The following is a 25126-nucleotide window of genomic DNA, read 5'->3' on the forward strand; positions in this document are numbered from 1 at the left end:
TATATATATATATATTATAGGTTATTATTATTTGTATTATAATAAATTGAATTTAGGCATAGTATTGATACAAAAAGTCAGTTAAGTCCTAAGTTAAATAGCAAGCACAAATTTATCTATCCTAACTGTTACCTTTAAAACTTCCTCTGATCCCCGGTTCGCGCGCTTCATCCCGAAAAAGGAATTTTCGTAGGATTTTATATATTTTTTACAATGTGGTTTTCCTCTCCATGTAACACAAATGAGAGTTATTTCCATCAAAAAGTCCACCTCGAAGGCAATTTTCTCCCAATATTTAATCCAGGAGTTCCCTTGTCTTCACAATTGGTTTCAAAATTAGACGCTACACATTGATAGTAGTAGATAGTTGATAGATAGTTGAACATTAGTAGTAGTAAACCCAAAATTGAGTCTGCTGTTCAGCTGAAACTTTGAGAAAAGTGTTATGATGACGTCATAGAGGATCGCCCTCTAGTATTATCGTTCGTGAAAAAAATCACAAACATCAATAAATGTCTATTAAAGAGAGATTAAAAATATCAAATCTATTTTATATGTAAGTGAAATATGAAGGACCCTAACGACCTTCATCGCTCAATCTCACGTTATCAGCCAACAATAAATTAGTTCTGATGCTTTCTGTAATCGACATCGATGATGGCACGTCAAATTTTCATAAAATTTACAAATATTTACTTCTTTTTTGACAAGTTTTTAATACTTATTAAGGGCATTAAAAGTGTCTGTATTAGAATATCTGAAAGTCTAAGTCAGTAAGGTCTGACTGATTGTTGTCTAATTTTGTTTATGTTTAAGAAGAACTGGAACTTTTTCATGTTTGGAAAAAACTTTTTTCGGTTTGCAATTTTAACAATAGTGATAATTTTTCATTCATACATATTACAGGTTCCTAAAACGCACTGTTTTTAAGAAACTTTATGATACAGAAAATGTTCCTGACAGACATTTACAACTTCTTCAAAGCTGACGGTAAGAATTAACACAACGTATATATAAATTTAGTAAAAAGTAAAGTATATCTTTCTGAATATTAGTATGTTTTGAATTAATATTAGTTATCCAACATAAACTTTTTAAGTACCGCTTCCTTATCTCGTTATAGACAGCTACATTTAATCTTGAAAAACAGAACAAAACATTAGAAGGTGCCAAATTAAATGTTAAAAAATATCAAAATTGCGGGTTTAAAAATACATTATGTTCAGCTGTTTCTGTTTAGAATTTAGTATTTTTTTCCCACAGTCATTAGGTAAGATGATTTTTAATGAGAAAATGTGGTTCGTTAACATCTTTCTCTTCTTAGCTTGTTTTCTCTGTAATTAAAAAAGTATTTATCTAAAAATTACGGTATGAATTTTTACGGTGAAACGGATTTTACGGATGCTGCACTCAGGGTGTCAGTACTTTTTAAAGTAATTTGAATAGGAATTTTTTATAATGTAGACAACAAACATTTAGAAATATGAGATGTTATGAAAATGATTTTGTTAGACCTAATGATGTAGAGACAGATATAAAGATGTTCATTTTAAACAAGGATGTTCGAAAAACTATTAGTCATTTACTAATTTTGTCTCCGTCTCTCAAATACCATTTGTGTTATTTTTTAGGCATGAGTAATAATTAGTTTGAAAAGTTACTTTCCTCACTTTTAGAGAAACATTTTAATGAAAAAAACAGATGTGGAAGTGAAGTAGTTCTTTACAGAGTCAAGTTTTTTGGCTCTGAAATATTCAGAGTTTTGATCCGAAATGTACAGTTATGTAGCAAACTGTTTAGAAACGTCCAAATATATGGCGCAAACTAAGATAATTTAAGTACCATAGCGACCATCATTGTCACACAACCATGGTCAGGCCCCAAGCCCCAGTTTTAGAGCTGTATCTTTTAGCGGCTATAATAGAAATGGCGCTTAATTTTAACCCAGGTCAGACAAGTGGATAGTACCTGAGTTCGTACCCCTCTGTCCAAACTTACACACCATAATCAACGAGACGGCTTTCAGCCACGACAGATTTAACGTACACCCTGCTGAATATACAAGCTGTTTTTTTTTTATCGACTGTCAGGATCGAAGTAACTAAACTCAGCTCTCCAACCAATGGTGTGAGCAAAGCCTTAACCGATTGCGATTCCGGAGCAATCTATTATGACGACCAGAGTCCAGATATTTTCCAACCACTACAAACTGATATTCATCCTCATATGTCCTCAATGGTAGCCGGATCCTGGGTTAGAGTCCCCTTACAACAGGCTAACTGTGGAGATTTTCGTGTTTTCCTCTCCTTGTAATGGAAATGCAGGTTAGTTCCGTCAAAAGAGTCCTCCACGAAGCCAAATTTCTCCCAATACTTGATCTAGGAGTTCCCTAGCCTTCTGGATTGTGTTCAAAGTTACAAGACTACGGAGTTGAACATTAGTAGTTTCAAATTCAGAATAGGGTTGGGTGTTATATTACGGTGGTAATATAAAATACCTGGCACACAAAAAAACAACTTAAAACAACTAATTTAACCAAAATTTTTTCCCCATTCATTGTTACCTATATTTTAATATTTAAAATACATGAAAAATTACAAATATCTTTACAAATTTCGTTACTCATACGTTTTACGCGTAAATATCAATAATATTTATGTTACTACACAGAAGTTATATTTTTAGGGGATGTATATGAAACTAAAACGCTTGTCAGACATCCAGAAGTTACAGTCTTCATATCAATTGCATATATAGTACTAGCCAAATGTTTGATACCATGGATACTGGAAAAACGGAAACCAATGGAGATAAAAAGAACCATTGTTGTATATAATTTGTTGGTTTGCTTACTGAATGGCATTTTGGCTTACATGGTGAGAAATTTTTTTTTCCCTATAACTACTATTTTTTTAGCCTTTTGATTCAGTTGGAACACCGGTGTCCCTTTTATTTATATTTTTTGGCGATCTAATTACAAGTAAAAATACAGTTTGGTATTTTTTAGTTATAAAAAATAGTCTAATAGTTGCTAAAAACTATATGTTAGATTATGTAATTATATTTGTACTAAAATCTTAAATAAGTAGTTTGAAAATATTTTTCTAAATTTATATTAAAAAATCTATCGATAATTGATATTGTAAATTAAAGAAATTTTAATGATGAAATCTTATTTATTTTAAGATAACCCATAGACTAATTCACAAGAGGAATACTTAATTTTACTCCGTTGCTAAGCAACCAAGTTCTGACTATAAAAAAATATTGAAATAATGTTCTGTGATTGCTCGGAGAGGTTTAATTATTAGCTAATAGAAAATATCTCGAAATTTCTAGGCAATAGACAATTCTTAAGCTGATTTCTGTTCTAAAAGCAAAGATTTTTTTATTTCTTTCTCAATATATTTGGGAAAAATTGTTCAGAAAATTGTATTCTAGAAAATATAAGATGCTTAAAAATGCTGACTACGTATTCGTATTAATAATTTTAAAATATATATTGAAGAAATTGATAAATATATTATTCCAAATCTATGCATACGTATGTATATTATTGAAATAGTATCAATTATTGAAAAAACAAACTAAAAAATAAAATATAATCACATTAACTTAGCGCAAACTGGTGTATAATCATATTCTATCTATCAGACGCATGCTTTTATAAAACTCGACATTCGTTGAATAAAATGTTTTTTATTCGATAATAATTTATTCAAATTTCATTACTAAATTACGAATAAATTTTCAGACGACTAAAAAAGAAGCATTGTATTTTATAGTTTAAAAAAATAAATAATAAATAATTAGCGATTGGTTATTAGCGAAAAAAATATGTACTAAAACATATCTATTAACACGCAAATCTCTCTCTCTCTCTCTCTCTCTCTCTCTTTCTCTCTCTCTCTCTCTTGACCTATAATTATTTCCCGTGTTAGGGTTCACTATTACCCTGTAATATAATATGTGGTCCAATTTAAAAATTATGGGTCAATATTAAGGTCTGATATCGCGTCTTGCGTTAGTTAACCATTGAAAGATGTCTTTGAATTTTTAAAGCATTTTAGAAAGCTTATACCNATCAAACTTGATAATATGATATTAACTAAATTAAAAAAAAAAAATGCTACCTGCCTTCTTTTTTTCCAAAACCAACGACAGAATATAGATTTGTATGAAATCTGTCATATAATTATCTCTCTCTCTCACTCACTCACTCACACACACACACACACACACACTCTTTTGCGATTTTTAATTGACATCTACTCAAACGTGCGCTTATAAAATAAAAAAATAATGATCTCGGGAGAGAATCATGAATTTATTTAACAATGGATAATAATCAATATTTAAAGCAAAAATGCTGAAAAATCGCAAAAATCACTTAAAATTGAAATAACTTTCAAATAAATTGGAATTTCGAAAAATATTTATATTATAAAAATAACTTAACTCAAGTGTGAACTACGTACTTCGATTTCAGTGGGCTACAGGTGGACCGAAAATGGTATTCTTCTCTAAAAGTTTAAGAGTCTATTCTCAAACTAATTGTAAAATGTGATTTTCTTATTCCGTCACACCCCTGTACTTTTTTTATGTATACCAACGTAATTTCAAGCTTCTAAATCTATGATTTTCTGCAGCAAAACAAAATGTTACGTAAAGCAAAAAAAAGTGGTAAAAAATTCATACAAAAAAAAAATTCAAACTGCAATAACTTTCGAACAAACTAAAATTTCGAGAAAAATTCTGTGTTAAATTAATAAACAAATATGGCACTTTCAGCATACCAACTTTCAGTTTTTAAGTTGAGTTCCTATGGCTTGTAGAGAAGCCCATACGTTTTTTTTAAAATTTTTTATGTTTTTTTCTTTACAAGTTTAGCAGTTAATAACTCTTGAACTAATAATAAAGTGTTAAATTTTTTTCTAATTTCATTGTACTTCCTGTTAGCTTTTTCTAAAAACCATTGCAGTATCAATTTTATTAAGTCTTTGTGCAACAAAACAATATCTAGCGTTAAGTTACATGTTACTTTGGAGCACAAAACAGCAACGGAGACGGCTCTTTCGATTTTTTAATATAGGGAGACTGTTTGGAATCATTGTAAAATTCATGTTCAATAACTTCAATTTGGTTAATTATTGAAGTTAAGATTCCTTGTAAAATCATGCCTTTAAAGATAAGTGCTTTTATTTGTTTTTTCTCTATTTACAGGCAATAGTTCTGACTGCTGAAGTTTGGAACAATAGATGTACAGTTAAAAATGGAGCAAACAAACAGCAAATACAAGTAATTTTTAACTTTGTATCATATTTTTTTATTCATCTTCTTTTACTTTATTCTACAATAAAACTATATAGTTCATTTGCTGAAATATTACAATTTATTAAATTCCCAAATGTGCACAAGTCATATTACTATTAATTAATAAAATATTTTTTTTCCAAAGCCCACCTGGATAATGACCTAGGTCATACAGGCACCTGAAGGGCAGATTTGAAGGCCACCCTTTCAGGGGCACCATATTAGGTGGGCCAACGTTGCTCCCACAGTCAGGACAGATAGTACAGAGAAGGAAAGAACATCCATGCCTTACCCGGGATTCGAACCCAGAACCTTTCTAATGCAAGGGCAGTTCCCTAAGCCTTACACAGGCCGGTCTAAATAAAATATTAAAAAATAATAAAAATTCGATAGAAATTATTTTATAACTGGAATTATCTTTGGACAAACGAATTTTATTATTGAGTGTAAATTTTTTCATTTCGCTTAAAATGCTCTCGGGATATGGTGAAATACGCAAAAAGGGGTCCAAACTTTTGACCGTTCTTCTTATCCGCTTGATTGGGGCCATAGAGTTATAAATCCATCCCGTTTTAGTCAGAAATCCAAATCCGTCAAAAAAAAAGCTGTGTTAATTCAAAGAAAGCACGTTTTTTTGTTTGATTTCGTAACTCAAAATGTTGTATGTACTTATTAATTAGCATATTTATTAGTATACAGGGTGATTCTAAAAAGATGGGCAAAATTTTAGGAAGTGATAGTACACACCCAAACAAACAATTTTTATCAAAGAATGCATGGTCGAAAACAAAACGCAAAGGTGCTGGCGCATTTGGAAAGTTGTTTGATGCAAACGTGAAAGCTCCNAATTTTCATGCAATCTTCTTATATGAGACAAAAACACACAAAGAACGATGAAGTTAAGTTATAAAAGCAAATTCAATAGCATGTGATTACAATAAGTGTTCAAAACAGTGGCCGGCAGCGGCTATGCACGCAGTACAACGGCAAAGAAAAGATAGGCAAGCATTCTGAAACACACCAGCATATCACGAACTTTCCCTGCCGCCGCCGAAAGCTTGGCGACAAGTAACGCAGCGCAGTAACTCACAACAGGAATAGAGCTTTCACGTTTGCATGAAACAACTTTCCAAATGCGCCAGCACCTTTGCGTTTTGTTTTCAACTATGCATTCTGTGATAAAAATTGTTTGCTTGGGTGTGTACTATCACTTCCTAAAATTTTGCCCATCTTTTTAGAATCACCCTGTATATAACCCTCAAACTATTAAGACTGAGTCCTAGACCATGAGGATTCACCAATCATTATATCAAAAGTTATTCAGGGTGGTCTGTTAATTTTTTGCGCACTCTACATACTTTAGTTATCAACATTTGTCAATGTTAGAACCATAATCGGTAACCCCATTAGTGTATGTTGATTGTCAACACATGATTGTATAAGTGAAAAATAATGATATCCAAAAAATATTTCTGACTTCTACCAAAGCATATACGTAATTTTCGACTCTTGCCAAACAACGTCATCAGTTACCAAATTCAGTTTTTTTTACAATAATATTTATAGGAATAGTGTTGTTGCTTTATATTCATTTTCATCCCTTTCTTTTGTTTAACAGAGAGGCTTGCACATAACGTGGTATGTTTGGATGGTGAAGCATTTGGAATTGTTGGATACGGTAAAAAAAAGCACATGTTATGCTTTTTTTCTTTTTTTTTTTTACTATTTGCAATTTTGTAATCATACATGTTTTTACGAAATATTTCTTACTGTCTTATTTTATGCTACAATTTTTTTTAAATCGAAGGAACGAAAATTAATTCCGAAAAGTTATAATTCATAATTTCATTGTTTTTCCATGATATAATATTTAATAGCCAAGTATGAGAGTTGCGCATAGCCTTTTTTTAATACTTGAAACAAATATTGATTAACAAAATGAATGATTTATTTTATGAGTGAAATATAACTGTATTTTTTGCTTTGTAAATGAAATACTATTCTATTAGAATGAATGAAATAGAATAATATGATAAAGATGTGTAAAAATATATGAAAATTATAAAACTATTATTACAATTCTAAAACACAATTGTATAACGAATGAGAATTAAATTAATATTGCCCTTCGTTTGATAAGCGAGCACCGCATGGGTGAAACTAGATTATAGTTCAGAATCCCACGGATAGACAGCAGCACCACTTATTCGCTTGTGCATTTCCTAAATTTAGACATAGATCTGAAGGAAAAGGAAATTTTCCCGAGATATCTATATCCATGATATTACTCAGCAACTGACCACAGGACTTTCGATACCAAAATTTTTAAGAGCACGTATTACATTACGAGCATTTATTGAATTATCAGAAATCACGGTACTTCTGCTGGACCGCTGGACTACCATGGCTCTTAATAAATTATTTTCCCACTAATGCCGTCTTCAAATTTTATTATTTCAATTCTAAAGTATAATAGAATTTCGGTTATACAAACATTTTTCATTTACCAAAATGATTCAAATGATTAGAACTGTTTTCTGTCTCTATGTTGTTTTTTGCGCACTTATTTTTTTTCTCCCCTTTTTTAAGTATTAATAATTGTTCTAATTCATGATATCTCGTAGCAAAATAACTGAATTTCAAATGAAATCGATAACAAAAATGAAAAGATGCTGTTGTTAATTTACGTCGCACTTGAGCTGCACAATGGGCTATTGGCGACGGTCTGGGAAACATCCCGGAGGATGATCCGAAGACATGCCATCACAATTTTTATCCTCTGCGGAGGGGATGGCACCCCCGCTTCGGTAGCCCGACGACCTGCGCGCGAAGTCGAGCACTTTACGGTAGCACAGTTTAACGAGAACCAATACCGCACACCCTCGGTCCCTACGCAGACTGATCCAAGTGGGTCACCCACCCGCACACTGACCGCAGCCAGTGATGCTTGACTTCGGTGATCTGATTAGAACCGTGTCTTAACGATCAGTCCACTGCGGGACCAAAAATGAAAAGAAGTGACGTCCATCAAATGAATACAGGGTCATTACAAGTCACCAAATAACAGTCCAAAATTAAAATGTGAGGAGGAGCATGGCATGTGCGAAGGTGAAGCAAGTAAATATGGGCGATATATTGGGAAATATTGATATTTTTTGCTAATCATGATAACGATATTAAATAGATTCTAACGATATATCAAAAATACAATAAATATCAATATTATGAGCTACAATAATATCCATACAATACTACAATGATAAATATCGAAAAATATCAATAACGACAATGTATTAAAACCTTTGTAGTGAAGAAAAAAGAATAACTTTTCCATTACCACTGTGTTTCACGGTTCAAGGACCTAGGTGCTAAGCTCTACTTTGCTTAGAACTATTTCACGTGTAAATATATAATAACTTATATGGAACTTTTATGTACTTATATATAACTTATATACAACCTATATGGATTTATATGGAACTTATATAAAACTTACATGCAACCTATATGGATCTTATATGCAACTTATATTGATCTTATATGGAACTTATATGCAACAAATGTGGACTTATATGCAACTTATATTGATCTTATATGGAACTTATAAGTAACTTCTATGGAACTATTAGCGATATAACTAGCGTATTGCTGGATGTATCTGTATATAGCTCTTTTCTTAAAGTCATGATTTTATAAGAACGTTATCTTTTTTAAAATCGGAGTCAAGCTTTCAAGAAATTCGGGAGTCGGAGTTGGATTCGAACATTTTAGCTACAAAGCTCTAATCAACGCAATGAAATCTGCACAAAACTGAAAGAAATACACTGAAACAATTAATAGAGCTAAAGAATTTCATTCTTCTTTAAATTTATTTTCCTTTCAGGAGGCTTTATTATAAAAAGTTTTATTATGTCTATACAACCAAAATAATAAATATTAACTATAATCAGTATCATTTGACATCATGCTGTTGATCAAGGCTAACTCATGCTAGTCAAAAATTACCACAATAAATCAATTTTCTTCTTATTCCTTTCGCTGGACCGTAAAAAACCTATTACCACAGAACTTACAGTAACACCTTTATTAGTGAAATTAGTACCTATTAAAAATAATCCCAATTTACAAAATACCAGTAATACTAATTACCGAAATTAATGAAGCATCATTGGAGTCAATAATAGTATGACGATTTTTTACGGTTGCTATTAACAAATAAATACCTTTTTTTTTTCATTAATTTTGCTTTTTAAAACATACTTTATTTTTCTCTATTTCAATTACCGTTGTTTTTAATTTATTTATTTTTATAGAAACACTTTTTAAAAGCACAGAATAAACATTTGGTTTCCGATAACTTTAGAAATGCTAATTCGGTGGCTCGGATGTCTGCTACAATAATCACAGAGCTTGCAAAAATATAATAATAATTGAACTTAGAAAAAAAAAGCATTAAACGTCTTTTTTGATTAAATAGAACTTTAAACTACCAAATATCACTGGCATTATTTTTTTAATATTTGAAGAAACAGAATCCTTTACAATTTAACTTTAAACAATAACTAGCGCTAAACCTATTAGAAATGTTTACTTTTAAAACATCCCTCCCGATCGGATTAATTTAAATTTTAAATTTATTTTTATGATCGGAGAATAAATTTGCTCCTTTTAGTCACTGCCCAAATTTCAGATCCCTAGCCCAAGTGGTTCTGGAGTTATAAGGGATTCGATATAGCATTCTGACTCAGCGGACAAACAAAAATACTAAGTAACCAGGAAGAAAAGGTTGAAAAAATTGGCATAATCTTCAAAATTTGAATGTTTTGATTTTTCAAAGCAGGTTCAGACACAATTCCTTTAGATTACGGAGTTCCTATTGCAGTTCAAAAAAAAAGTACCTAACTGCAAACCTGTTTTCTTAGACTATTTTATTTTCTATTTATTCTGTGATATGCATCATTGTACATTCTATTCTTTTTAGGTATTTTTTGCTCTTCGTAAGAAGAATAATCAAATAACTTTCCTTCATTTGTTTCATCACTGTGCAATGGTTCTCGTATTTGGGCTTGGTTTATATCTGAGAACTATTGGTAAGAAAATTAATTAGATTGGAGCCTCTTAATCGCAATCTTTTTCTGTAACATTTTTATAAAATATATAAAATAAAACTAACTCTAAAATCGCATATTAACCTTATAACGCAGATTTGACGCCGGAGAAATTTTTATATATATATTTTTTCTGACAAGCAAAAATATGTTTTGGCATATTTTAATTATAAAAAACTGTCTAATAGTCACTAAGAAAATGGGTTAGATTATTGGAACTTATTATTATTATGTGTTAGATTATATATTTGTCAAAAATATTTAAATCCAAAAAAAAAAGAAGTTTGAAAAATTTTCTACGTCTGCTCTGCGTTAGTGGGTTAACTACTTTTGTAAAAACCCATTTGTATCCTACCTCCCTTTAATAGACCTAATCCTATCTCCCTTTGATAAAACGCATCTTTCTCTTGCGTTAATGGCTTAACGCTGTTCTTCGAAGCTCTTCCCCAAGGAAAATTAAAAATAGCTATAGTTTAAGTTCCTTACACTTGAAGCAATACGATGATTTCCAACTATATGTATAATCTTGTCTTAAAGAATTATTTTGACTTTAGAACAGCCAAATAACTTAAACATTTTAAAAGTTTTGAAGTTTTTTTTAGAAAATCGCCCATTTGGCGATATTTTTCCACCTGGACGAAAATTACCAAAATCATTGCCTTATTCTCAGTTTTTTTAAAATTTTAATGTGTCCAAGTCATGCAGCATGGGAGTAAGTTTTGAAATGTTAAAAAATTAGACTACGAAAGCTTTCTATTTTTACAAAACTGTGGCTTTTCTCCATATTGATGTTTTGTACCATTTTCAAAATAAGCGTAGATACGCTGGTTTTAGATAGGCTAAACTTGACCCAACAGTCGTGAGTAAATGTTGCAAACTCACAGCAATTGTAAAAATAGCATATTATTCGCAAAAAAGCATCATTTCGGGGCCTTCGAAAGCTTAATATACGTTACTCAGTGGATTTTTGGACTTCGTTAATTCTTGGCAACAATCGTAAAAATGTCAATTCGGTGTTGACGACAGTTTGGCGACAAGCGTCAAGGCGCCATTTCAGCATTGGCGATATTTTTTAAAATCGCTTCAAGCTTGTAAGGAAAACTAGAATCATAATTAATTATCAATGCATCATTAAAACTAAAGTATAGTTTTAAACTGTAATGTTACTTACGAAAATTACTTGGCATAGTCAAAATCAATTGATAGAAAAATTTGTTCTTATGAACTCTTCGCTTTTAACCTCTCATTTCTGTCCAACTGAAGCTCTGTTTCAGTTTTGCTTTAATTATTGCATGAAACATTAATTATTTATTGCTTTTTAGCTTTCTTATGCTTGTTTGGTACAACATTAAACGTATCCATTCATGTGGTAATGTATTTGTATTATGGACTAGCATCCATTGGACCACGTATGCAAAAGTATTTATGGTGGAAAAAATATTTAACAATACTCCAAATAGTAAGTTACCCTTTTTGTTTTTATTTATTTCATTTTCAAATTTTAAAAAAAAATCATTCTGCTCTTGTCTACACGAGTAAAATATGTCCTTCAACTGCCGCCCTTATTGTCTCGTTGTAGTTTAAAATTAAAACAAAAAACTAACGAGAGTATATTGAAATAAAAGAATTTAAAAAATACAATTGAAACTACGTTGGAACATTAATTGATGTGAGCCACACTTTGAAGTAATCTCTAGTAAGTTGGATATTGTATAAAATTTAGGATAGTAAAATTGGTTGATTAATGCTTTTGAAATTATTATTTTTTACAAATGTGGGTTTTTAGTATATAAGTGACATTTTTATTTTAATTCTTTTATTTCCAGTGTAAAAAACGTTCGTAAAACGTTGGATCACTGCTTGGGGCTACTTTGATGTATAGTGTGTGGGTGCTTCCCCCCCCCCTTTTTTTTTGAACTAGCGATCGACTTTCGAACTCTTTAATGCAATACATTTCTTTTGTATATTTGGCTTCTAACTAAAATTTATAAACATAATTAACTTTTAAATTCCAAAAATATGCTGCTATTTAAGTCATATTTAAGTAGAATTTTAAAGATAGCAATCTTAAAAACTGTGTATTTTAAGAATTCACGTGAATGAATAAACTTCATTAGGCAGTAGACTAACAAATGAATAAATAAATTGAATCAAAAGAAATAAAAAGTTTCTTCCTCAGCTTAAAATAAAATTTAGCTTTTACTTCATACTTAATCAAAACTGTTTGCAATGACTTTCATTTCAAGTTTTCAGTAAAATATGCTTAATAGATTTACTTGATCCATGGTGGCTCAGGGGATAGAGCACTCGCTTCCAATAAGGTGACCCCAGTTAGAATCCCAGCAATGGCTGATCGATACGAATTCCGCACCCGGCTCACACCGACCACAGTGCTGACGTAAAATATCCTCATTAGTAGACGGATCATGAGTTAGAGTCCCCTTGCTATGAGGCTAACCGTGTGAGGCTTTCGTGGTTTTCCTTTCCAGGTAAGGCGAATGCGGGTTAGTTCTATCAAAAAGTCCTCCACGAAGGCAAAATTTCTCGGAATTTCTCAATTTATTTCTTACATCCAGGAGTTCCTTTGTCTTCTGAATTGGGTTCAAAATTCCAAGGCTGTGAAATTGAACATCAGTAGTAGTAAACTCAAATTTGGGTCGAGTGTTTAACGACGGTTATAAAATAAAAACAGATTTACTTTTTTTCATTTTGTAAGTACACTCGTTAAAATTCCTAATTTGTACTTGTACTCATTACTTATGTCTTTCGGATCATAGACTAGATATTTCAAAATCAGTTATATGAAGAATAGAATTTTGGACAATATAATGACAAATTACATTTTTTTTTTCAGTCGTAAGGCATTTAAATCAAATTTTTCTTTAGTATATTTTCGAGGTATGTTGTTTACAATATCCCTTAGATAAATATCCTTTAGATAACTGCTTAATATAACACCTTATGACCAACACAAAATTCTTGATCTTATTCTCCCTAAAATGTTCTCTTCAATCTTTTGAAAATGTGATTGGTCATTATATTTCCTCTAGCATTTAATTTGTTTTTGCTCATTTATTTCTAAAAATAACGTTTTAATGTAAGCTTTGATTTCTCTCTCCTGCTTCTTAAAACACTAAGATTTTCAGTATGCTTACACGGAGAAAACAATTCAAATAAAATTATCGTACTAAATAGTAATGACATTTCTGGTAAGGAAAAAAAGCACTAATTTACTAAATTTTATCACATAGTATAAAACAATATTTTATTGTTAATTTTACCAAAGTACCAAAGTGCTTCGGTAAGAACAACTGAGCTTTTTGGTGTTCCCATAGAACCAGAAACACGGTAAATTTTACAATATTCTGGTAGTTTTGAAAATGCTTTTTTTCAAAGTGTATTATCATGAACTTTTTTTGCTTTTTATTTCCAGGCGCATTTCATTGTCATCCTATCATATGCCGTATATGGATTTGTAACAGGTTGTGAAAATTTTGGAAGAACTGAAATAGCTTGTTTTATTTCTGTAACAACAATATTAGTTTTGTTCATTAATTTCTACAAAAAATCGTATCATGTAAAAAATCCTCATTTTAATAAAAAGTATACTGATTATATGTGAGTCGAACTCAATAGTTGAATTGTATTTGTTGTATTCCCTTAGAAATTTAAAAATTAAAAAAAATTTTTAACCTATAGCCATTCACCAAACATGAGCATTGGTTCTTCTTGTATTAGAACACATGATTATAGAAAACAAAATAAATTTAAAAAAACTTCTTGGAAACTTTGAAATACACTCCAAAAAATTACCTATTCTGGCAAAATATCTAAATCTTACCTCATTAATTTCATTATATTAATTAAAAAAACGCTTTAATTTCTAATAAATAAGAATCAAGACTGTTTGTTTTAAACTTTTCCTCAAACCTTGAATAGGAATTGTCATATTATCTTTCAGATAATATGAAATAATTAAGTTTTGTTCATGGTTGCTTCGGTTAATTGTTCGAGAATTATTAGTTGTTACAAGTTATTATTAAATGATTGCAGATCGTAACCCAATTCTGGATATTTTCATAATCTTTAAACATTTCATAATCGCTAAACATTTGTTCCAATCAGAAACAAGAGTCTTTGAGAAGATATACTCAGCCTAAAATTTTTATTTAAAAAAAGCTTTAGTACTGATTTTAATTAAATATTTATGATAGGGAAATCATTCCAAAAATGTCAGTGTCTGTGGACACTGCATTCAAGTTTCCTGAAAATCAACGCATCTCAAATTTTAACTCTTTACTCGAAATTTTTCTTCATTGTAAAAAAAATATCAGTCTTATTAATTTCATCACCAGGACGTTGATATTTTTCTTTTTAAAAAATACTTCTGAGTCTTATTAGTAAACTAATAAGCTTTGAAATTCAAATTATCTTTTCTTTTTTTTTTTGATAATTCCATTTTGTTATTAAAAAGAAATTGTTTTTATATGAGAAAATTTTGATAAAATAAATTATTATAAGGATTGTTTATCGTGCTTCACTGGATTCTTTTATGATTCTGGATTACTTCTCTCTCACCATCATTCTGGAAAAATACAATTTTCATTAAAACTTTCAACCATAAATATCTTACAACAACTTACTTTCTTCAGCTTTTTAACTTAATTAAAAATTGATCTCTTGAGCAAACAGCAGCGTTATTATCTCATCAAGTTGTAAAAAGATATAAAAACTAATTGATACGTGAGAAAAAGAAGTAATTTATACTGAAATATAATTCTGATTATTTAGCTTCATATGTTTTTACTGTCGTCGTCCAAATAAATTTTTATTCGTGCAGCTTATTAAGACATTTTATGATTCAAACCAGGAGGAGAACCTAAATTTATTTCAGTTTTGTTATAGTTTTCGGTATGACAAAAACAATTTGTTTTCAGTTTGGCAACTTTATGATGTAATAAATAGGTTCTCCAGATATTTGAAAGACACGCTGTCTTTTAATAGTAAGCTTGATATGAGTCGTAATATGGAAGAGTTTTAAAGTTGTTGTCCGAACAACGGTGTCTAATTGAAATAGAACGAAATATTCAAAAAATGCCGGTAAATGTGAAATAGTTTTTTTTAACTAAAAATTTAATTTTGTAAAAAAAAAAAAATTAGCTCAGTTTTATTTTTGTTTAAAATTTTTTCCATTATCTTTTTACTATTTAGAATTATAAACTTACTCCAGTTACTTATCTTCTTCAATCTGAATATTCCTTGATTTTATTCAAGATCAATTTTGTAAGTATTGCATTTTGAGAATGTTACCCATCAGAAAAATTATTTAAAATTCATTAAAAGATAATTTTCAGAGATAAATTACAATTTGAAAAACAAATTACAATGCAGGGTGAGTCGCAATGAACACCGTTAATAAATATTTCTAGATTTTTAGTCAAAAATGAGAACAAAAAAAGTGAACACATTGATGACACAAATTAGTTTGCAAACGAGGGGAAAAAACAGAATATAAAAAAAAACTGTACTGAGAAAGACAGGTAAGGGAATCAATTTGGTTGTCATAAGACAATCATTCGAAACACCTGTAAGTTTAGACCGATAAACGACTAGGTTTTGACTTTCAGAATACCCGCCTTTATTAATAGTGATATTTCTGATTTCGATAACTTTTCCACGCTTAAATATCCATCCTGATGACCACATCAGGATTTAATCCCAATGTATAAAATGTCCTGTCTTTCTTTTTAGCAAAATTGTAGCATTTTAAAAATATGTAGACATGATCAAAATGGAAAACACTCCATAAATTTAACTTTTAATGATTTCATAAATTTATTTTATTAGAGAAATGGTAATTTGAATTAAATTTTTAATAAATGAATCCCACTACTTTTCCCTCAAGCAGAGATAATAAATTACAATTAGGGCAAAGACTTTTAACCTGACAAAAAATATTCAGTGAGATTCAAAACAACCATTAAGAGAGGAATTTGTATTATTTTTACTAAAACCACTTTATAATATTTAGTCAATAGCTAGGAACAATATTTTGTTATACAATAGTAAGAATATTTAGTATTATTAGAAGAGAGAAAATAAAATGTGATTCATGAAATGATGTCTTCTAAAGAAAATATTTCTTTATACCCTGAATCGCATTTAAATAAATTTTATTTGAATCAAGTATGTATATACTTATTTGAGTTATGTTTTTCTATCTGTCCTTGTTAAATTAATAAATTATTGAATGAGAATAGATTATAAATTATGCTGAATGAAATATGACTTGTAGCTTTAGTCATCAGTAAAATATATTTTTTTAAGTAATTTCATAGATGTAACCAAATTTGGGAATCTTCATCATCAATTTCAAACGTGAAAATTACTGCTGCATAATTTATATTTTTCAATATATTCAGGGGCTAAGCTCCCTGTACACTGCCGCTTACCAACCCTGATGATTGCTTTGCAACAATTGTTGTTTCTTATCAAAAAACAGTTTTTTCTACGAAAGCTAAAACTATTTATTTTTACTATTTGTACTATAAGAGTTCTGTTTGCTTACGCTTCTTACCCCCCCCCCTTCTCCCGTCAACCTTCATTTCTTTAAATTAAATGTTTAATTTGAGTCAAATTTAATTGGTAAATAGTATAAAAGATCTCGTATAATAGTTTTCCCCTATGATTCAATTAAGATCTATTGGTGAACATAAATTGATTTGCTTAGTAATCATCTTTTTGAATAATCATCTTTCTTCTTCTAATGCACTTTAGAAATTATTATCAATTGTCTGACCCGAAAAAAAATTAATTACCAATTTTTCAATAATTCTTTTAATTTTTCTTTTTAACAGAAAATATTGAAGTAAAACTATATTCTCTTTCTTTCTAGAAATACATCCCATTTGACGAAGTGATTGAGTTAATCAGCATTCATTGAATTTCCAAACCAATCAGACAATTAAAAATACTTGTCGTAAATGCAAAAGTAATACAAATAAACCAGCATGAGTTCATGGCAAAAGAAACTCGATCCTTTTTTCTTGGAATTAAATGAGACAATTCCTAAATATCGTCAAAAGATGTTCAGAGTCAATAGTTCCCCTCCAAAATTATTTAATTTCGTAACTGATCATGTTTTAAAAGACTCGTCTATACCCATCATCTCACAGATTGGCAACGCTAGAACAAAAATCGGCAAAGGTCTTTGGTTTTTTATACTTCTAATAGGTCTGATAGCTTGCATCTACCAAACTCAAAGATTTCTCAATATTTATTTAAGTTATCCTGTGGTTATAACATTGGAAGAAAAGCAAAATACGGCATTAAATTTCCCTGGCATTACAATCTGTAATCTGAATCGTATGAAATATGAATATGAAAGATGTGAAAACAGTGATATAATTGAACGAGGATGTATTCGAAGCAATTCGATGCGTCCTCCAGGAGGAATGTTTCATACACATCCTTCCAAAAGTAAGAACCACTTTTCAGAACGTCGAGACACCATTTCTTGTTTAAATGTTAAAAACAAAACTATAGGAGACAAAACTAAAATGAAAATGGAATTTCTTAGTAAGTATATGATAATGAATGAAGCAAATCGCGAGTTTGTTGGACATCAAGCATCAGACTTGATCAAATATTGCTGGTTTGATGGCAAACCATGCTCGCACATGGACTTTGCACATTTTCCCAGCTTACGATATGGAAACTGTTACGTCTTCAACAAAGTTGATGGAAGTAAATTGCCTCTAAAATCCACATTAGAAGGATATATTAGTGGTTTGGAGTTAGTTACAAATCTAGAGGTAGAACAATACATATCTTTCACTTCTTCCATTGGACTGCGTGTTTTGATCCATGATGCAACCGAAGAACCAAACCCAGAAGAAGAAGGAATAAACATAAACCCCGGTTTTGAAACATCTATAGCTTTGAAACAAACGGTTATTGAACGGCTACCTGCACCATATCGGGATCGTTGTATAAATTACTTAACTCGAGTGAATCAAAGCAATGAAGGAGAATGCATGAAAATTTGTCTGCAGGAGCAAAGTTTTCAAATGTGCGATTGCATTGACCCGACTGTGATGATACTTCCTGGTCTAAAACATTGTAATTTGCTGGATGAGACGGATGTATGTTGCCTGGACAGCGTCCAAGACAGAATTGCTTTAGGGGATTTGCCTTGCGATTGCCCGCTACCATGTACTACGACATCATACGAGGAGGAGCTCTCTAAAGCTTTATGGCCATCGAAGTCTGTGTACATTTTGAATAGAACAGATTATTATACCTTTGATTACCTAAAGAATAATTATGTCTTTTTGAAAGTATTTTATTCCACTCTGATACAAAATGTTTACACACAACTTCCGATGTTTGAAGAATGTGAAATATTTAGTCATCTAGGAGGAGAGTTGGGATTATGGCTTGGGCTTACTTTATTTGCTTTATTGGAATTGATCGAAGTGGTAATCTATTTTTGCAATGATTTACAAGGATATTTTGCAATGAAATAAGATACATAGTATATATTTTTGGTAAGGTTTGAGTCAATAAATCTTCTAGGTTGAACAATACCTTTGCTAAAGAGTCAGTTTATGATTCATTTAAAGGAATTCATTCTCACTGCATGCGGAACGCTTATGCGAGCAAAAGTAAATATGATTCACGCGCAAGAAATTCATCTTACATGTTTCATAGTTTCTAATCAATCTAGGGTAACAGGATACAGAGTGAATGGCCCTTAAGAAATAAAAACATAAATATTTAAACCTATATTAAAGTAGTAGTAGTTGTAGTAATACTTTAGTCGATGTCATGGAGTTTTTGAGGTAAAACACCAAGGTTATTCATATGGTAGCGTCCGCAAGTGTTTATTATAGTAGTTCAATGTGAGTTCTTTTGCTACTTCAACTTCCATAGAAATTAACTGTTAATCATTTAAAAAAATCCTCCTTAATTTTGTGTCATAAACTAGTCTAAAAATAAACCAATACGAACCATACATATACATAGTATATAATAAGAAGGTCTAAGAGAAGGAGATAGTAACTCAGTATCTCCCCCGCGCAAGTAGGAAAAAAATGGAATAAGTAAAGAGTCTAAAAGTGTCCTGCCGTAATAAAGCCATTACTGTTAATAGTCAATATATCCACTATGTTTATGCATATCCGCCATGTTACCCAAAATATATGATTTCGCGTATCATTTACTCAACTCTAGAGGACATTAGCATCAAAATTCTCTTTGATTTCAATGATGGCATACTTCAATTCTGCCACAGACTGAAACTCTTTCTGAAATTCTTTTTCTTTCTTTCTACTTCCTTTTGCTTGTAAATAGATATCAACAGATGATGTAGTTTGATACGATAGATAAAATGAAACAATAGTTGTGGAAAAGCAGAGGGAAGGGACAGCAAGGTGGATGCTCTTTTATGGTGTGGGAAGTCTTCGACAATAGTGGTAAATTAGTGTGACTGTGACTGTTTTCCCAAGCAGCATGATTTCTAGAAACTACAAATGATTTCTAAAACCTCATTTAAAAGAAGATAGGTGGTCCACATTGGATTTTCTAGCGAAGCAACCACCCCAATCCACATTTTAATATCTTTAAGGGCATAAGATAGCTTCAAGGTGTAAAGTCTTCAAAGGTTTCGATAATAAGATATATGTTAAAAAAGCTGTCGACTTATTCATATGATCCTGAACCAAGAGGAATGTATGTTTAGTACTCTTATATGTACTCCATTTAGTTATGTACTCTTTGTAAATAATGTGTCCAGCTATCGACTTTCTTAATATATATGTTTGGTTCACATTAGTTTTCTTTTTGTCAAATTTGTTTCAGTGGGACCCACTTACCGAACGATATCTTCCATCAATCACTTCACACACACTGGCCAGTTTTAGATATTTCACAACTATCTCTTTTTTTTAAAGCTTTATCATTTCTCTTTTTGAAAATGTCCTCGAATCTTCATACTGCCAAATTAACATAAAAAATCTAATATGAGTTTTTAAAAAAAAAGTAAAGTAAATAAATAAATGTTAATGCGTAATAACTGTAATTTCATACGACAAAATTTAAGACTTTTCTCGTCGTGGAATATATAAATAAACATTTTCATTTCAATAAAGTTTTGATTCTATCAACAATACAAAAGTTAAAAAATGTGGTAAAAATAACCACTGCCGTGACCAGGATTCGAGCCTGGGTTATTGCGGCCACAACGCAATGTACTAACCACTATACGATCACGGCTACGCACGGGTTTCAGCGTGTTACACAGTAGTTTATAGAAACGTCATCTACAATTGAAATGCGAATTTTAAAATAAATGGAGCATATCAATCTCATCGAAAGTATTGCTTTCCTACTCGTGGTATAGGTGGCAGCATTGGGGAAAATTGAAATTGAAGTTTTTTGAAAAAACTTTGTTTTAATTTTTTTCTTTCTTTCTTCTTACAAAATAAATAAATAAATAAATGAAATAAAATAAGCAAAGCTTTCAAATTGTCTATTTAAGTACAATGTTATCATCTCTCATAACTATTTCATCAAAATTAATAATTATTCCGTTAAAATTACACAGGTAATAGTACAAGTAAATTTCAATTGATTTAGTTTCCGATTCGATTGGAATAAAATTTAAAACTATTGTCATAGCTATTTCTAAAAGAATCTTCTTTTTTTAATTCTAATTTAATTTTTGTTTCTAAAAAGCCTCGTTAAAAATTTCTAGCAAAAGAAATCGTTTAGCAATAGTGCAAAATGGTAATTGCTAACATTGCTTTACAGTTTTAAATAACTTTTTTGAAATACTTATCGTAATTGCATACTATGTTAACTGCGCTAATTTTACATGAAATTTGTTACAATAGTTAATGAAGCTAATTTAAAAATTAAATTAAAAATTACTGTTTGATAATCGCAAAAACAAGTTAACTAAATCTATGCAACATAAAACGTAATGCAATAAAGTAAAAAAATGCAAAACGTAATGCTACTTTTCATATTTTCTGAAGTCTATAATCCAAGTCTACCAAACGATAGTATCGTTGTACAGAAAAGTACGTTGCGTCTGATTTTGAGACATAAAATATTTTTTACACTTTTGAAGTCAACTCTTCAAACCAATAAGATTGACACATATTTCAAGAAAATCCAATCATGAGAAGAAACTAAAAAAGAACTTTTAGATTAGATTATAAAGAATTAGAAGAGACTGAAAAAAAACTATCAGATTTTGCTTTTTTCTTATGTAAGAAGACATGAAATAGACCATGAATTTCTATTTAAAAGCATGTGTTTCGTTATAAAAATATGCTATTTAACACTGTATTAGCTTTCAATTTTTAGGCTATTTCTTTATTTTTTTTAAAACCAATTTCCTGATCTTTTTAAGTTTGAAATATTCCGTAATTTGATACCACAAGCAATTAAAGAAAAGAAGAAAAAAAAGATTTTTAAGATAGTGGTCAAAATAAGAAGTATTTCACAATGACCAAAGTATTTCAAAAAAATTACCACCTACTTAATCTTTTTAAGCATTTTACTTCTGAAATATATATCATTATTATATAAGCTCCCATTGTGAAATGTCGTGTAATTTGATACCATGCACAATTTTTATAAAAGAATTTTCCTGAGGGGTCCGTTTTTTATTTTGCGTGCTATGACCTGTGTAAATATTTGCGCCTCACAATGGTGGAATTTAACATTTAGTACATGCAATTGTTTCATGTAACAAAAAGCAATGTATGCAATATTGGTGATCCTTTATTTTAAAGTTTTCCAGGCATGTACAAGAAATTTGTTTTTAGTTCATGAATATTTTTTTTCCCATTTAATTCAACAGAAAGCAAATCTTTACATCTCTTACTCATACTTTTAATCAATTTAATAGGAAACATAATTCGTATAATGGTTCAGTCTTTAAATTTAATAGGTAATTCTCTATAGTTCATACTTTTGATACTATAGTCCATACTAAAATGTTCTTTCCATTAAGAAAAAAAGCCCTTACTCCATGTTTTGTAATTAAATAAGTAAAGAAAAAAATCATTATAAATTTTGATTTACTTTTCCCTTTAAAATACTTAACCATCTGCGCAAGTTTCTAAACGAAAGAAAGCTAATATGAGTAAAAGAACAAAAAATGCTGATGTGTAATAACTATAATAATATATACGCCAAAATTTAAGACTCTTCTAGTCGTGGAATATATGCATAAAATTTCGTTTTAATAGAGTTTTGATATTATCAACAATACAAAAGTTAAGAAACATGATAAAAATGACCACTGCCGTGACCAGGATTCGAACCTGGGTTATTGCGGCCACAACGCAATGTACTAACCACTATACGATCACGGCTACGAATGGGTTTCAGCGTGTTACATAGTAGTTTATAGAAACGTCTACAAATGAAATGCGAATTTTAAAATAAATGGAGCATATCAATCCCATCGAAAGTAATGCTTTCCTACTCGTGGTATAGGTGGCAGCATTGGGGAAAATTAAAATTGAAGTTTTTTGAAAAAAACTTCGTTTTAAATTTTTTCTTTCTTTCTTTTTACAAAAAAAAATAAATAAAATTAACAAAGTTTTCACATTTGGCTATTTCATTACAATGTCATCAACTCTCATAAATATTTCATCAAAATTAAAAAAATTTCTGTTAAAATTACACAGGTAATAATACAAGTTTATTTCAATTAGTTTAGTTTCCGAATCGATTGGAATAAGATTTAAAACGATTATCATAGCTATTTATACAGTTAACCTGCTTTTTAAATTCTAATTTAATTTTTGGTTACTAAAATGCCTCGTTAAAGATTTCTCGCAAAAGAGATCGTTTAGCAATGGTGCGAAAAGGTATTTTCTAACATTTTGCTTCACGGTTTTAAATACTAGTTACTTTGAAGTCATTATCGTAATTGCATATGTTGACTGCATTCAATTTTAAATGAAATTTGTTACAATTGTAAATGTATCGTATTTAAAAATTAAATTAAAAAAAATCACTGTTTGATAATTGCAAGAACAAGTTAACTAAATCTGTGCGTCATAAAGAATAGAGAAATATAAAATTACTTTTTGGAATAATAAAGGAACCAAAAACAAAATGTAAATATAACGGAATATAAAAAGGAATGATAAATAAATATTTCTGATTAAACCTTCATGTAAGGGATAAATAAACAATTTACTTGTTGGTAAAACCTCCTTACTGAGAGGGCGCTGTGAGCGCATCAACAAGCAGTGAACATGTAGACACGGAAGTGTTAAGTTGTATTAATTCTTTTTTCGTTATTAAATATTTGTTTCGTTATATTTGATTTGATTTCGCCGATGAATTATTTTGAACTATTGATATAAAACCACTGAACCTACCTTGATGTTGATTTGAACACGGAACACTTGTACTAAATGCCTTGTTGACTTATAGATGTTGCAAATTGCAACATCTATAAGTCAACAATTTACGATAAAAATCGTTTTACGCTCATGCAACCAAAGATATTTAGATTTTAATATATCTAGGGTCCTAACACGTGATTTTCTAGCCCGCTCAGATAAATAATAATTAAATAAAAAATAACAGGTAATTATCCTTTTTACTTATAGAAGTATGCACAAAATATTTTTATGGAAATTTTCAAGGAATAGGTCTGATGAAGGAAAAAAAATCTATCTTATCCATTTGAGAAAAACGTACTTTATTTTGTATTTCTATAGCCAATATCTGGAAGAACTACAAAAGGAAATTATTGTACATTGCGCAAAAAATAAATAAAAAAGAGAATGAACATCTTCTAACTTTCGATTTAATTATCGAATTTTCACGTACTTGGACTCGATCGTCATGATTCGAAGGTGACTTAACTAAGCGAATTAATTTTTGCCAAACGTTAATTTAGATTACAATATTGAACACAAAAACGATCTTTCTCTGAAAACATGCCTTTTCTCCTCCAACGGATTTAAAATTTTGACCCTCAAAACACGTAAAGTAACAAATCATATGAAATTTGGATACCATATGAAAATTTTACTCCCAATAGTTTAGGTAGGAGATTGCTTGACCTTCTTTAAACGTTAATTTTCCGCCTTCTCAAAAATGTTGTATTCTTAAATTTTTTTTACACAAAACCTTTTTTTGGACCTATTTCCTTAAATTTTAGATTTTTACAAGTACAATTACTCTAAATAAAATTAGTGCAAGAAATTGTGTACCTTAAGTTCAACACTTTTCGATCATTAGAAAACTAAAATAAAAAAATATTTAATCGTAATAAAAAATAACTTTTTGTGTGGAAGATCTATGGATATAAAAAAACTGTAATGCAAAATAATTTTTTTTTTAAATTTTCTAATATAGTAATATTGCTAATCTTTCTATTCTTTTTTAAATGTTTTCTAAAATCTAAAATCCAAATCTGCCAAACGATTGTATCTTTGGTAAAGAAAAGTACGTTGTCTCCGATTTTGCATCTTAAACTATTGTTTACACTAAATAATTAGCATATCTGAAATCACCTCTTTAAACCAATGAGATCGGCACTTACTTCGCGAAAATCTGATTATAAGAAGAAACTGAAAAAAACTTTTAGATAAGATTATGAAGAATTAGAAGACCCTAAAAAAAACCTATTAGATTTAGTTGCTGTAGTTAATTTACGTCACACT

The 25126-nt window shown here is 30.0% G+C and overlaps 2 protein-coding genes and 1 non-coding gene across 3 annotated transcripts in view; 2 read left to right on the forward strand and 1 right to left on the reverse strand.

Annotated features, from left to right (window-relative positions):
* LOC107453608 (very long chain fatty acid elongase 7-like) overlaps positions 1–14054 on the forward strand; it is a gene marked incomplete at its 5' end in the record, with an annotated part of 15553 nt that extends 1499 nt beyond the window's left edge. Inside the window, 7 exon segments of the mRNA XM_016070484.3 lie at positions 907–990; positions 2686–2876; positions 5224–5298; positions 6932–6991; positions 10295–10403; positions 11744–11880; positions 13855–14054. Coding sequence (XP_015925970.2) covers positions 939–990; positions 2686–2876; positions 5224–5298; positions 6932–6991; positions 10295–10403; positions 11744–11880; positions 13855–14043 — 813 coding nt within the window. The 3' untranslated portion in view covers positions 14044–14054.
* Positions 14055–17431: 3377 nt separating this feature from the next.
* LOC107453606 (acid-sensing ion channel 2-like) lies at positions 17432–18949 on the forward strand. Its single transcript, XM_016070483.3, has one exon. It carries the CDS (start codon positions 17432–17434, stop codon positions 18947–18949), a length of 1518 nt encoding a protein of 505 aa, XP_015925969.2.
* Positions 18950–22738: 3789 nt separating this feature from the next.
* On the reverse strand, positions 22739–22810 carry TRNAH-GUG (transfer RNA histidin (anticodon GUG)). The gene has a single exon. It is a non-coding gene; the product is annotated as a tRNA-His (tRNA).
* Positions 22811–25126: the final 2316 nt, after the last annotated feature.

This window comes from Parasteatoda tepidariorum, chromosome 3, assembly GCF_043381705.1.
Source record: "Parasteatoda tepidariorum isolate YZ-2023 chromosome 3, CAS_Ptep_4.0, whole genome shotgun sequence".
In the NCBI taxonomy this organism is placed as follows: Eukaryota; Metazoa; Arthropoda; class Arachnida; order Araneae; family Theridiidae; genus Parasteatoda; species Parasteatoda tepidariorum.

What these genes read in the sequence shown, in the direction of transcription:
- LOC107453606 (XM_016070483.3), top strand. Translation starts at nt 17,432, where the DNA reads ATGAGTTCATGGCAAAAGAAACTCGATCCTTTTTTCTTGGAATTAAAT.